At 47.4% G+C, this 14,159-nt stretch overlaps 1 protein-coding gene across 2 annotated transcripts in view; it reads left to right on the forward strand.

The window, feature by feature from the left end:
- Positions 1 to 8,096, forward strand: part of Rgs6 (regulator of G protein signaling 6) — a 430,841-nt gene extending 422,745 nt beyond the window's left edge. Inside the window, exon 19 of one of the 2 annotated variants that reach the window (XM_090344408.1) lies at positions 6,227 to 8,096. In XM_090344408.1, the coding sequence (XP_090200534.1) occupies positions 6,227 to 6,399 (173 nt within the window). In that variant the 3' untranslated portion in view covers positions 6,400 to 8,096. The remainder of the gene's footprint in view (positions 1 to 6,226) is intronic. The other variant, XM_090344407.1, reaches the window with a different exon arrangement.
- The last annotated feature ends 6,063 nt before the right edge of the window (positions 8,097 to 14,159 follow it).

Here is a 14,159-nt window from a genome sequence, read left to right on the forward strand (position 1 = left end):
CACCGAGCAGCTGCCTGCCCTCAGGCAAGTTACCTTCGCTCTGAGTTGAGTGTTTTCTCACCCATTAGAAGGGGTTAAAAGAATGGTAAATGACTGGTAAGGATGTTGTACATTTTTGCAAGTGTTTGCCATGTTTAGTGATACACTCCAGCTACTCGGTCATCCTCTGACGATGTGACTCCTCCTTGCCCTTCCACCATCAAGAAGAGAACTGGAAGAGGAGAACATTTGCAAAGGGAGGGATATGAGATATGGATAAGTTGGAGAGGATAAGCAATTCAAGGTGAAAAGCCATGAACTATCAGGTGATAGGTGGTCCTTCTACATTAGTCCAGATAAGATGGTTAGTGAGTCAGTTCTTTGAAACTGAAAGAATTTTTTTTTAAAAATCTCTGGAAGGTAGAGTAAGGTATCTGACCCTGCGAAGAAGGGTGCCAGTGCCATTTTCAGATAATAAGACTTCTGGGGTAACGCCATATTCCCACAGTTCCAATGGCAAAACCTAGCTGTGGATACCATTAGAAAGATGATGATGATGATGGTAGATAGTTTCCAAAAATTCCATGATTTCTACTTTGATCCTCATCTTTATTTTTTTAAAAACAGATTTAGGTTTGAGCCTATGTGAGTGTATATTGATTTTTTTTAGCCAATGAATTCTGTTATTAATTAGAGTTTCACCTATCTCTTGATTTTAAAAAATGGGCATTTTATGTTTTTGGCATGTCTTCTTATAAAAAAAAACTTGAATAAAGAGAATATTTTAAAACCAAATAAAATGCCCTCGGCTCCTGAGAGAGATCAGAAAGTTTGGTCCAGCCCCTGGAGGAATAGAGACTAGGAATGCATTTTGCCAGAGGGCCCTTCCCCAATTCCCTTTCAAAGATGAGAGCCAGAAATATTCTCTCCTCTTTCTCAAGCTGTTCTTGCCTGGCTCAGCTACAGATTAGTGCCATATAGTCCGTAATTCAGCCCATTATCTGGGTTTCCCCTCTCATGTGCTTGGAGTAGAATGGGATGAAAAATAAAGAGTAGAAAGTATTTTAAACCACTCTGTTTTAACTTCTTACTATCCCCTACCATCCTGTTAAGAACCAGAGTTTTTAATACCCTTAAACCACCCCAAACAGGTGTCAATCTCTCATCATTCTCAAACATGACTGACTCCCTATGAAAATCATTCCTTTGCCTTGCTCCAAGGAAAAGGCATGCCAGGAGCACTATCCCTAGGTATCACCTGATGCCTTAGACAGATTCTCCACTTCTGCACTCCCCATCTTGACCCCGAGTCAGGATGTCTTACCTTTCTGCTCTGCTCCTGAATTCCTGACTGCTCTTGTTGGCAACTCTCTCCCCAGGTCTGCAGTGCCACACATATATGTCCTCTGTACATCTGAGCAACATGGATCTTCAAATTCCTTTGGAATGAGTGTTATTTCTGTGGGGTTGTTACTGGTTTATTTTGTTTTTGGTCAGCCATAGGGCTTGAACTCAAGGCTTGGACATCTGAGCTCATTTGCTCAAAGCTAGCACTCTACCACTTGAGGCTTTTTTTTTTTTTTGTACTTTAGTGTAGGTAAGAGTCTCACACACTTTCCTGCCCGAGATGGTTTGGAACTATGATCCTCAGAACTCAACCTCCTGAGTAACAGATATGAGCCACTAGTGCCCAGCTTAGGAAACTACTTCTTTTCCCCCCATTAGCAGGAATGAAAATGCCTGTTTATCTCATCCAAGGAAATGGTTTGAGTCAATGGAGGCTAAAAACAAAGTTCTATGTTCATCTCTAAGTTCTGTGGAGAGTTTCACTACCCCTAGCTGTGGGCTCTAGGTTTCTCTCAGAGGAGAGGAAGCATTGAATGTATCCAAAGGCAAAGGTGGGACCCAGAAGTGGAAATCAATAAGGATGTAACTGCTAAGGTGCCCCTCCACTAACTTGGTCTCTTTTGAGGCCTAATTATATAGAATGAAATGTACAGATCTGACATAGACGATTCAACAAATTTGACCATGTTCCTACCTTCATATTTCTTCCCAGACAGTTCCCAGAGGCAACCACAGTTAATTTCTATCTCCATAGCAGCCTAGAATTAGACTTAATGCCCTTCAGATCTATGACCTTTTATTTTTAGGCTATCTGGAAAAATCAAAAGTAGAAAATCCCACAAGCATGACAAATATCTGTAGTCCCTCAGAATCCTCCCTGAGTCCCTAGCACTTGGTTCTGCTGTCCCCAGTAGGCCATCAGACACCGCACCCCCCCATCCCTGGGGCCACAGCCTTCCTCTCAGCCAATGAGTTTAGCATCAGTCTCCCAGGTAAGTAAGTGGCAAAAGCTCCTGGTAACCCAGATTGCGCATGCTTGGTTGATTAATATCCGGAAGTGCAATGAACAGACCCACAGCATGTCCAGCAGCATGTTGACTTTTCTTGAAGCACTGCACAAAAGAAAGCAATTCTTTTTGTGTGTTTCCTCCCAGAAACAAAGGACCCCCATCAGCACCTTCTTCCAGGCTTCTGGTCATCGAGATGACCCCAGAGTTTGAAGTGATCAGTCAGAGTGGAGGGTGGGAATTGAATGTGTGGGTGTTTGTGAACCGAGCACTCAGCCCTTGGCCCGTGAAATGGAAGGATCGCAACTTCTAATGGATTACATTTGGCCAAATGTCTTGAAGGTGAAAAACGCTTTGTCTGTATGCAAAGCTCTGATGTCTGGAATGTACCTTCGACAGCTCAGTTCTTAATCACGGTATATTTTTCCACTTGAACAAAGGCTGCCTGCTAATAGCATTTTCAACTACCTCAGCTGCTTTTACTCAGCTATGCCAAGGCCTCGGGCTGAGCTGGCTTCTGTTCCTTGGCACTCTGGGCTGTTCCCAACTGACCAGCACTGAGGAACATCATACATTTGCATGCTGGAGGGGGGGGGGGAAAGAAAAGAAAAAACAACCCTGTAACCAGGCGAGTGCCAAGCACAGGTGGAATGACCACTCCCCTTATGGAGGGCTTCCTTCCAAATCAAACTGGAGCCAGGGATGGCAGGAGAGAGGAAGAGAGGATGCCGGCTGGAACTCTCTTGTCTCTAGGCATGAGAGCTGCCTGCAAGCCCAAGGCGGATATCCTTTGGGGCAGCTCATCTCTAAGCACAAGTTGTATCTGCTCGGAGATTTCACTTTGATCCCTGAACGCTGCAGGAGCCTCAGCTCTTCAGAAGACAGACTGCTGCTGAGCCAGTGGGATTGCAGGATCTCTTTCCCCCAAAGCCCTAGGCCAGGCATCTAGCCATGCCTGTGTCCTGCATGATTAACCATCTTCCCGTCGTCCTTGCTCACCCAGGAGGTCATGGTGTAGCAGTTGGATTGCAGCTGGGTTGAGCTGCTTCCACAGCCACCCTCAACCTCCATGACCCCCCCCCATCTTTAGCAGCAGAACTGGCATTTGGTAAATGCATGAGCTCAGCAGTGGGGGGAGGGGAGGAGATTTTAAAGCCAAGAACACCACCTGGAAGGTCTTGAGGTTGGGAAGGATCCCAGGAATCACCCTCAGGCTGATCAGCTGCTTTCTCCTGCCCTGAAGTGCCTGAAAATGAAAGCAACTGGGAGGGAAGCAGGCACTTGCAGGCTGGCCACAGGTCTGTGGAGTCAGAGCAGTGAGGCTGAGGGCAACGTCTCTGCGGGAGAAGATTAATTAGCTTCTCCAAGTCCAGCCTGGTTGCTTTATTTTTTTTTTCTTCGAACTGTGAGGGCCTGAAGGTGGAGATGCCTTAAGGCCAAATTCACCTAGATTAATCCTCCAAAAGTAAATCTCCTGCCCTCCCTCAACCTACCACTCTTCTCAGCCAAAATGTCTTCACTAATGAGGAACTATAATGAGGATCTGGTCTATTGGTAAACCTTTCCTTCTGTTTCTGGACTTTAAACATCTACCTTGACAATGGACTCTTATTCAGGTTCCTTGATTTTTTTTTTTTTTCTGTATCTGCTAAGTAAAATTTCTTTTCCTTATCGGCTAAGTTACCTCATAAAGCAACCCACAACATAGATATTTGGATACACAACGTATGATGTGTGGTTCTGGTGAGAGAGGAGTGGAAGGAAAGGGAGGAGCTAGTATTAGGTATATAATGACTATAATAACAGGCAGTGCCCAAGATAAAAGCAGGATTCTTTTGTGCCTTTCATGGAAGTAGGAGTAGACATGAGTAAGAGAGGAGAGGAAGCTCTTGTATGTACAGGGTCAAGGACCTCTCTCTCTCTCTCTCTCTCTCTCTCTCTCTCTCTCTCTCTCTCTCACACACACACACACACACACACACACACAATCCCATGCTTCCTTGGGCCTAAAAAACACCCTTAGATGCTTGCAAGAGCAATAGCTAGGAGTCTGAGGTAAAATCTAGGGCTGGAGAGGAAGACTTGAAGGCCAGCCTCTGTCTTCTAAAGCTACTAAAGCACCTACCATGAGCTAAACGAGTGAGTTGGCCATTCTGTTCAAAAGTCTCAAAGACTGATACAGGATTCCTCTAGGACTTAAAAAAAAAAATCTGATTAAAAAAATTCTTAGCCTGATGTAACATACCTTGCTGCAGGCTAAGATGATCTGAAGATTCAGATAAGATTGTTGGTGAGAGATTTGTGTGTGTGCATGTATGTATTTCTTTTAAACATAAGAGGCTTAATGAAAATGCTTTGTCTTGCTAGTGACTAGGAATTTAAAAGAAAGGAGAAAAGAAAGGGAGGTAGACACACACTTTCCAAGAGCTCCTGAAAGCAATTGTTTTTCTAGACACGCCCAATCCAGGCCATCAGAAACCTTAGTCAGACTGGCCATTTCCCTCCCTGGGGGATCTAAGCCAAATGACACAATTGTTCTGCATCCAACTAAACACAAGTCTGTGTTGCTCATTTATTAGATACCCTTTATCCATCAATTCATCAATCACTGGGTTTATTGAGTACTCTACCAAGGTTTACAAACCAGATCAATTTTTTTAATTACATCCAACTGACACACAGCCAAGCCTAGTAAACAAGCAGAGCCCCCATACTCACTGGAAATGAACGTGAGGAACTGCTGGCCCTCGCAATCTCCCTCCAATCCCCATCCTTGCTGCAGGGAGATTGTCTGCTACCTCTTCAGATGGCAATGGTGTCACTGACCTGCTGTCAATAGCATGATGGCTTTGAGTGTTTTCCCAGACACGATGATCAATCTGCTTGGGCCCAGCCACACTCTCCTCTAGACCCCTGCCCAATGATATGGATTTCTAAAAGGGTGAACAAAAAAAAAATAGGTACAGCCTATGTCAGGGAAATAAGCAGAGCTACTGCACCTCATTCATCTTCCTCCTTCCTTACTCCCTTTGTCTAGTGTCAAATCCATTCCCAGATCAGAGGGGGCTCTCAACAACCTCTCCAGAGGGTAGAGATGACTGGTCTAGGAACAGATCTAGGACCTCTGGGACTCATGCCTGGGCCACCTGATTGTGTAGTTTTTTAAGAATATAGTCACGCTGGTTATAAGTCAAGAGCTTGCAGACTCCCTAGCATGGAGTCATCAAACTTGGCCTCTGAGTGCCACAGCCCAGGTGTAAAAATCATAAGGAACAGCAGGATGGCACCTCTCTGGGGCCCCTAGTGACTCAGGGCCTCAGCAAATGCCCCCATCACTTTCACAGACCCAGCAACTGTCACCAAGAGGACCCAAAGCCTGTGCATCTACCAAGCAGGATTCACAGGTCTTTAGCATTCCCAAGGCTGGTGAATCCCTTGGTTTCTAACCTGTCAGATCCTTAGTCATCCCGCTATTTGGTTCAATCCATCCTCTCTGGCCTCAATCCTCCAGAACCCACCTTTGTCTCCTCAACCCGTGGAAAACCATGTTCAGGAACAGACTAAAGCATTAAGAGATGTTCTAAGCGTTTAAATGCCAGGGTTTTGGTAAGTAAGACATCTATACTTCAAAGAATTACAGAAGCACACCATCATCTACTCCTCTCCCCCCGCCCCCTGCAACATGGGGTGCAGATCCTACAGACCTGGCTTCTGTAACTGCCCTCACTTAGTGCTTCTGTACCAAGAGATCCCATGTCAAGATGGTCATCGGGTTGGTTGGTCATTTGGCCTTTTGTGTTCCATGCAACAATTAATTCACCTATCTGGCTCTCTGTCTCTGTCCCTCTGTGTGTGTGTGTGTGTGTGTGTGTGTGTCGGCTGTCTCTCTGCAGGGAAAGTCCCTGGCGGGCAAGCGCCTCACCGGCCTGATGCAGTCCTCCTGACCGTCCCCATCACAGGGCCGGGGCCTGGGCCTGCAGAGCATCCGGGTGGCCGGCGACGTTCTACATCGGCAGACAGAGCTTCCTTGCGGGGAGATTTGGTCACTGTGAAGGAGAAAGAGTGAGGGCCACGGAGGGCAAAAGTGGGGAGCCATGGTGGAGTGAATGGAGAGACCAGAAAGGGAATCCACTGCACTGGGCAGCCTGGAGAGAGCCTTGTTGCCAGGATCTCTTCTTTGTCCAGTTGTGCACCAATTCTCCTTCTCTCAAAGGCCTCGTTTCTAACTGGATCTGGAGCCAGATTGTCTCCTGGGATTCCTGTGTGACTGTCACTTGAGAATACATTCTTATTTTCCTCATCCCTCTGGCAGTCTGGGGGAATCATGACTTTGGGCAAACTTGAGAGGGCGGATGGGGTCCTTGACACACGCAGTATTATGCAGCAGCTGCCAGCCCTCCCTCTGATGTACACACAGTGCACATCATAAACAGAGCCGCCGAGCCCACCGCCACCCTCCTCCCCGCTCCCCTCTCCGTGACCATCCGGGTACAACCAGCCAGTGCCAGCAATGCTTTCATATGAAACGTCCCAATCACATCTTCAGCACGAAGGAAATGTTGCCTCCAGCTCTTTCCACCCCCTTTTGAAGAGCAAGTTTTGGAGAGGTTCCCCATAGAGCACCGTTGGGTCCTGTCAAATGTCCACTTAAGGATACAGGAGTAGAGATGACAGCATGCCTTTTAGCAGCTGATGACATCTTCCTAAAAATGATTCCTTCTTCCTATGCTGGGTTTTTTCTTTCTTTCTTTCCTTCTTTCCTTCTTTCTTTCAACCCCTTTGGTTTGTTCCTCCTATTTTACTCAAAATACACAGGGTCATGAATGCAAGGCCACTGGGATTCTGCCCTCCGGCCGCCCTGTGCGTGGGAGGTAGCTGGGTGGCAGATCGCAGAGCTAGCTGTGCCTTCCTCCCCATGCTGGCATCCTTCCAGGCACATCCAGGCCCTTTCTGTCTCCATTGTGCCTGGAGCCGAGGGAGAGGACAGTGTGCCAATGGCAGGGTCACAAGGCCCCATTCCCAGTTTTGATCTGAGGGCTCAGCTGAAGCACCCCATTAAGTAAAGCTTATCATCTAGGACAGCACAAACATTGCAAAAAAATCCCTCGGTTCCCTCTGTGTGTGTGTGTGTGTGTGTGTGTGTGTGTGTGTGTGTGTGTGTGTGAAAATGACTATTTGCCAACTTGGCTGTGAGATCATTTATGTGAAGCACCAAGTCAGGTGCCAGACACGTAGTAGGTGCTTAGCAAATGGTAGCTGATACTGTCATTGTCATTATTACTGTGATACCCAGAAGCCCCTGGGACAGAGCTGGTTTTGAGACACTCACACCCCTTTTCCACCTGCTAGCTTCCTTTGATCTATTTTTGGCTATAGGTGAACAATCTCCCTTGAGAGTATATAAACAGAGCACAGAGAAGGAAACAAGTGACCCATGGTGTTTCTTTACCCATGCGGGCAAATTCACCGCAAGGTGACCAAAGGCTCAAATGGTTGTTTGCAGTCCTGGCTTCCCAGGTGTTTCATGGGCCATCTTCCCACCCCCATTTCTGAGTCCTTTCTGTGCCTACTTCCACCAGCCTCTCATCCCTTACAAGGGAGCCACTCTGGGGAGTACATCTTCATTACCGTTGTTTCTTTATGGATTAATGACACCGTATTTCATAGTTTCTAGAGGAAAGTAGCGAATGTTTCCAAAGGCAGCCATTTTTGGTGGACACAGATTCAGCACCAAGCCTGGTATTTTGTAGACATTCCTGGGGTCTTTTGGGTCTTTTGACACCTCTTTACCTTTTGTTTTTTTATTCCCTGCCACTCCATACAAACTTTCATTTTAGAACAAAATTGTATCCCAAGTTTATCTACGTCCAATATTGCCCAAAGAAAACCTCCCCCTTTCTCTGGCAAGGGGTCCCAGGGTACACTGACTTGGAGACACTGGGTATGTGCAAAAGCTGTTCTCAAGCCAGAGGCACCGCCATATTATTCCTAGCAAGGGGCATGGATGCCTCCTGACGCTCTCACCCCAAGTGGAGAGCATCCTAAGCCAGGCTGTACACACAACCTGCCCATGACAATGCCTCATTGTCCCCTAAATTCTTGGCTGCTCCTGATCAATGCTGGCTTGAGAATAAACCTTCCCATGGGGCTCCTCAAAGAGCCTGCCCAGAGTCAGGTGGCCTGAGGCTCTGAGGTAGAACAGTGTCAAGGCCTCCAAACATTTCTCAAGACATCCAGAGAGAAGGGCAGGGTCAGCAGACTCAACAGAGGTAAGGAGAGATCCCACAGATTCAAACCCAAAGCAATAATCCCCTCATCTGCAGCCCACAACAGAGGCAAGCAGAGTCCTGCGACCACTACTGTCTGTTCCTTAGTAGAGCAAGCAAAGGAGCTGCAGAAAAGAAGGTAGAATGAGGTGGCCCTGACCGTGTTGGTCCATCTACCATGAAGACCTGGTAACACAAAGATTTAGAAAACTGGGACTTGGCCAGCTCTCCATTGGCCCAATCTAAAACTATACATGAGCTTAAATGTTTGAAGACAGCTCTTTAGCAGAATAGATTCTTCTATCATATTCCCACTAAAACCAGATGACTCCCCTAACTAGGTATGGTCTCTGGGTCCCAAATGCCTCCTCCCTGAGGGCTCACAAGACAAGAATCAGTTTGGCAGTGTCATAGCTAAAACACCAGGGAAGTCTTAGCAGGTAACCATCGAACCCTCCCTCCCAGGCGAGAGCTACACTAGCCTCGGGGCAATTGGCTGAAATGTTTTCCATGTATGAGAAAAATACTACTGGCAGACTGCCTAATAGCACCAAGGAAGCTTGAATTCTCCAGGCTGAAGAGAAGCCTCCTGATTTTCTAGAATGTTCCATATCAGCTTTGCTCTCCTGAAAAGGCATTGTGGTGCCTCAGGAATAAAATGGGTCCCGGCTGTCTGTGCAGTTGGCTGAGCCTTTATTCCAAGCTCCCCACTGCTGAATAGCTAAGTAGCCGGCCAGCACCCCCCAGAAGAGCCTCTTGTAACTTTGAAGTTTCCGTGTGGATTAGGTCGACACTTGGGGACACACTCTGGGGTTTTTCTCTGGCAGGATTCCTGGTATGTTCAAACTACCTCACCAACAGGATGCCGAACCGGGAACCTGCTCCCCTGCTCCTTCTGGAAATTGATCCCTCCCACTCAGCTTTACTTGCATGTGCTTCAAAACCACCCCCAAGACACCTTCCCAGAAGGTGGGAAGGACTGAAGGTTGCTGGTGTTTAGGCCATGCACAATGTATTGGGGGTGGGCGAGGAAGTGTTCCAGTAAATTCCAGGAGATCTGGGAAGATCTGGGCTGGGGAAAGAAGGAAATCTGGCTGAGATGAATATGGACTGTGGAATAATCAAACAGTGGCCAAATAAATAACTCATAACTCACCACAGGACCCTCTGAACAGAGACCTGTGCTCATGTAACCATGGCAACAGCAGATGCCAGCAACCTACTCATTAGTGCCACCCAGTGATAAGACATCCCCTGGGCAAGAGCTGGGGGTCATAAAGTAGCAAATGTAGCAATAAGGGCCCCAGAGCCCTCAATGCACAGGGTCCAAAAGACAGGGGCTCTGCACTCTCCCCACCTCAGCGAGGGCTCCATGGCAGCTGCTGTCCGCTGTGTGGGGGAGGGGAGGCCCTGCTCATGAGAAGGACTCCTGACCCATATCTAGGCGCACTCACCGCATGATCACGGACACGTCAGAATGGTCTTCTCATAGTGCATGTGGTTCTCATTAGTTTATTTTTCTGGAATTGGGGGAATTGGACCCCAGAACCAAACATGCTAATAACAGTCAAAAAAAATAAATAAATGACTTGAATCCACTACAACCCAGGCAGCTCTGTGTGACTCTTTGGTGCAGGATTTACTTCTAGGGGAAAAGAATGAAACAAAAACAAACCTACCACTTCTCCTCACTCCCTAATGCCCTCCCCCCCACACACACTTTTCTCTGCCCTTTTTACCCTATTGTAACAGGGAGATGGAGTGGACAACTCTTTCTCTCTCCTAAGGATGCCAAACAGCTCAGAAAAGCCACCTCAGCAGTGTCACCCAAAGACTAAAGGCCCTGAGGGGCTGTCAGGGTGTCCTTGGCTGCGTGATCTCTGTGCCCCTCTGGGCTCAGGTGAAAAGCCCAGGGACTGTTTTGAAACCCTTTTGAATAAAGCCCCAAGACTGAAGTCTGAAGTCTACAGCGGGTGCTCCTTACAGGCAGTCTTGGTTTCCTGAGTGACAATCTCATTCTCTGCTAATGTCGAAGCAGCAGGACTCAGAGTCGGGCTGATGAGAGGAGAATGAGAACAAAGTCAAAAGGACCATCGACTGATGACAGGGCTGGCACCCAGCTACATGTTTCAGTGGCAGACTTTTCATTCTCCAAGGTAAAAAAAAAATGTCTCAGTCACATCTGGATGGAAACCAACTCGGCTCTTTACCCCAGGGCCACCTGTCTCCTTGAGGTGGATTTTCTGCCTTACAGGTCAAAATCCAGGTCCCACCCATCTCTGACACCTATCTCTGATGGGGGTCTCTATACCCAGTGAGGCGCACACCATCAGATCCTGGCCCAAACACAAGAGCCATGCTTTCCTGTCCTCCTCAGTTACAGCCAACCCCTCCAGGGAACCTGGAGCCCCTCCTCCCCAGCCGGCCATCTGGTTTATTTCCAGTATCTTCATCTATCAAGCTGTCACTGTGCATGCACACAATTCTACAGACCAAGGACAGAGATCTGCCTTTAGGTTCGAGATAGAAGTAGAGGCTTGGACGTACTACTGAACTCTAAGAGCTGTACCCATCCGAGGCTGTCCAAACACTGCCCTGACTGCCTGCCCCTCACCCCTCCATCACTGGACACTTGGAGATACTGAGTGAAACAGGTGTATGCGCCTAGCTTCCAGTTGTCTATCAATTCCAGTCCCTAAGGGCTGAGGGGCCTCCCATGGTGTCTCTGATCCTTGGACTTTTCTCCAGGTAGGCAATATCTGCAAACACACAGGCATCCATCAGATGAGTACAGCCCTGCCTGGGCCCACAGAGCTCTGCCCAGTGCATGTTCCGGAAGCCTGCCCACCTTAGCAAGAGCACCCATGGGAACATCGGACATTTCAATGCCTACTTCTCCTGCCTCCAGCCCTTTTGCATCTGCAAAGGGATTTCTAGGATCTGTCCCAGACTCCGAAAGAAAGGTTCCTTTGGCCAAACAGAGGTTGTGGGTGGGGTATGGTTAATTTATTTTATGTTATTTTATTTTGAGAGAGAGAGAGAGAGAGAGAGAGAGAGAGAGAGAGAGAGAGAGAGAGAGAGAGAGAGAGAGAGAGAGAGAGAGAGCGCGCCAGTCCTAGGGATTATCCTTGAGTTTCTTTTTGTTCAAGAACAAAAAGAGCCACAGCTCTCCTGGCTTTTTGGGGGTAAGGGGGTGGGAAGGGAGTAGTTTATTGGAAATAAAAATCTCAAGGACTTTCCTGCCCAGGCTGGCTTCAAACTGAGATCCTCCAATCTCAGCCTCTTGAGTAGCTAGAGATATAGGTGTGGGCCCCCAGCCCCCAGCATGGGTCTGGTTAATTTCAACAGGCCTGGGGGGGGGGGTGCAGCTGGTGTGAACTCCATCTAGAACACAACTGGCCGTCTGATTGCTCCTGCTCTGTTCTCAGCAGAACGGTGGACCTTCCTTGTCCAGGTCTGGCTTGTTTCAGCTGACAACACGAAGAAGCAGCCCTTGATTGCCGAGACTGAGCCACACACACACTGTTGGTCTGAGCATTTGTCTCTTCATTTAGAAAATAAGAATTTCAAAAACATGCAGTGGCTGAGAACAAACATACAAGGGTTGGCTTGTGTCGCTATGTAAAAAGTGCTCTCTAAAACCAGTGTAGGTATTAGCTAGGGCTAGATGTGAGTCAGGCTTGGGAGTTGAAGAAGGTAGACTGATGCTTACAAATCCATTCCAAACAATGACTCACCCCTATCTAGAGGCCTGACCCTTCCCAGCAGCCAGAGGCCATGGGCTCTGTGGGTTGTTCAGACAGCAACCCCTCTGCCCGTGACGAGCCCCTCTTCTGGTAAGGGCCTGGTGTCCCTGGATGGCCTTAATGTCCCAGCAATCAGCCTCAGTGACAGTCCAGTAGAATGCCAAGGACCCTACCTTCAGACCCTAATGAAAATCTAAACAGTAGAATTCTAGCTTGACATCAATGGCTCATGCCTATAATCCTAGCTACTCAGGAGGCTGAGATTTGAGAACCACTGTGGTTCAAAGCCAGTTCCAGGCTCTAATTAACCAGCAAAAAGCAGGAGGTGAAAAACCCTTGAGTGAAAAAGCTAAGGGCCTGGAATTCAAGGCCCAGTACTGACATAAATAAAGAAATAAATAAAGCGATCTATATTCTCTATCAAGCCCCCTTTGTCCTACCTTTGCCTCGCTGGTATATCAATTCTGAAGTCATACTCAGAAAAAGGCCAAACACTCAGACTGGGAAAGGCCTCTTTCCTGAAACCTATTTTCCCTCTTTCTAAGGTGGGAAGCTGTTGCTGTGAGTGGGAAAGGGGTGTGGGAGTTGCAAACGAGGCCTCGGGGAAGAATCACTGCATCAGCTCTGAGAGGAGCAGCTGGGATCTTTCTGATCCAACTGTGTACGTGTGTGAAGCACACTTCTCTTTTTGGGCTTGAACTCCAGGCTTTGTACTTGCTAGGCTGAACACTCCACCCATTGAGCCACATGACTGCATCTGAAACATCTTTGTGTGTGTGTTGACTGAACTGTAATTTACCTATAATAAAATCCATCCCTTTTACAGCTAGTGTCATCAATTTTGAAGAATTTAGACAATGATGGAACAGCCACAAATCAAGAGAGAGCACAAGCAGACCACCCCCAAAATGTTCTCTCAGACCCCTTCCTAGGTAAATCACTTTTTCTACCTCTCCATTCCTGGCAGCTATCGATCTGTTTTCTGATGAAGTAGTTTCACCTTTTTTAGAAAGCCACATAAAGGGAATCATACAGTAAGTAACCTTTGAGTCTGGCATCTCTCACTTAGCCCAGAGCACTGTGGCAGGTGTAGGTAGTGTGTTCCTGAATATTTTCTTTATATCTAGAAAGAAATGGAGGCCCAGAAGAGCAGAGAGGGCTGGAGGCCTGGAGTGCAGGTCTCAGCTGCCACCCCAGCTCCTCGGGCCTATAGACCACATTTCTTCAGCAAAGTCACCTTTCCAACCTCCCGAAATCTGCAAACCCCTGTTGAAGAAAGCATGTGACCCCCAGAAGCTATAGATTGTGAGGATGCATGCTTTATTCATCTAATAGAAGCTTCTGACTTGGAAACAAAGGGATGCAATGGTGCATAGCTGAGAGTTAAGAAGAGAGCATAAGGGGAGATCTCCTGGTGATAGAATTGTTCTCTGCCTTGAATTTTGGTGGTGGTGACATTGTTGCATAAGCAGTGGTGCTTATCAGAGGAAGGCATTATTTACTCTGCAGGCAGAGCTTGGTGCAGCTCTGGTGGGGTGCATAGCTCTGGAGTCAAAGCCCCTTCCCTAGCCCCTTCCCTGTGTTCTAGCAGCATCTGCTAGAACACAGCCTCTGGGACACAGGGACCCAGGAAGAGTGGGGAAGCTCTGACAACCAAGCCACATATAACCTGGGAGTCTTCTAGAAATCTCAAAATTCATATGCTGCATGAATTAGGATCTTTTAAAGCAACATTATGAAAGCAAGAATTTAAAAATATTTGATGCATTTAGATCCATCATGTATCTTATTCTTATTGATGTTCAAAGTGCTCT

Source organism: Megascapheus bottae, chromosome 14 (genome assembly GCF_031878675.1).
Source record: "Megascapheus bottae isolate mThoBot1 chromosome 14, mThoBot2.hap1, whole genome shotgun sequence".
NCBI lineage: Eukaryota > Metazoa > Chordata > Mammalia > Rodentia > Geomyidae > Megascapheus > Megascapheus bottae.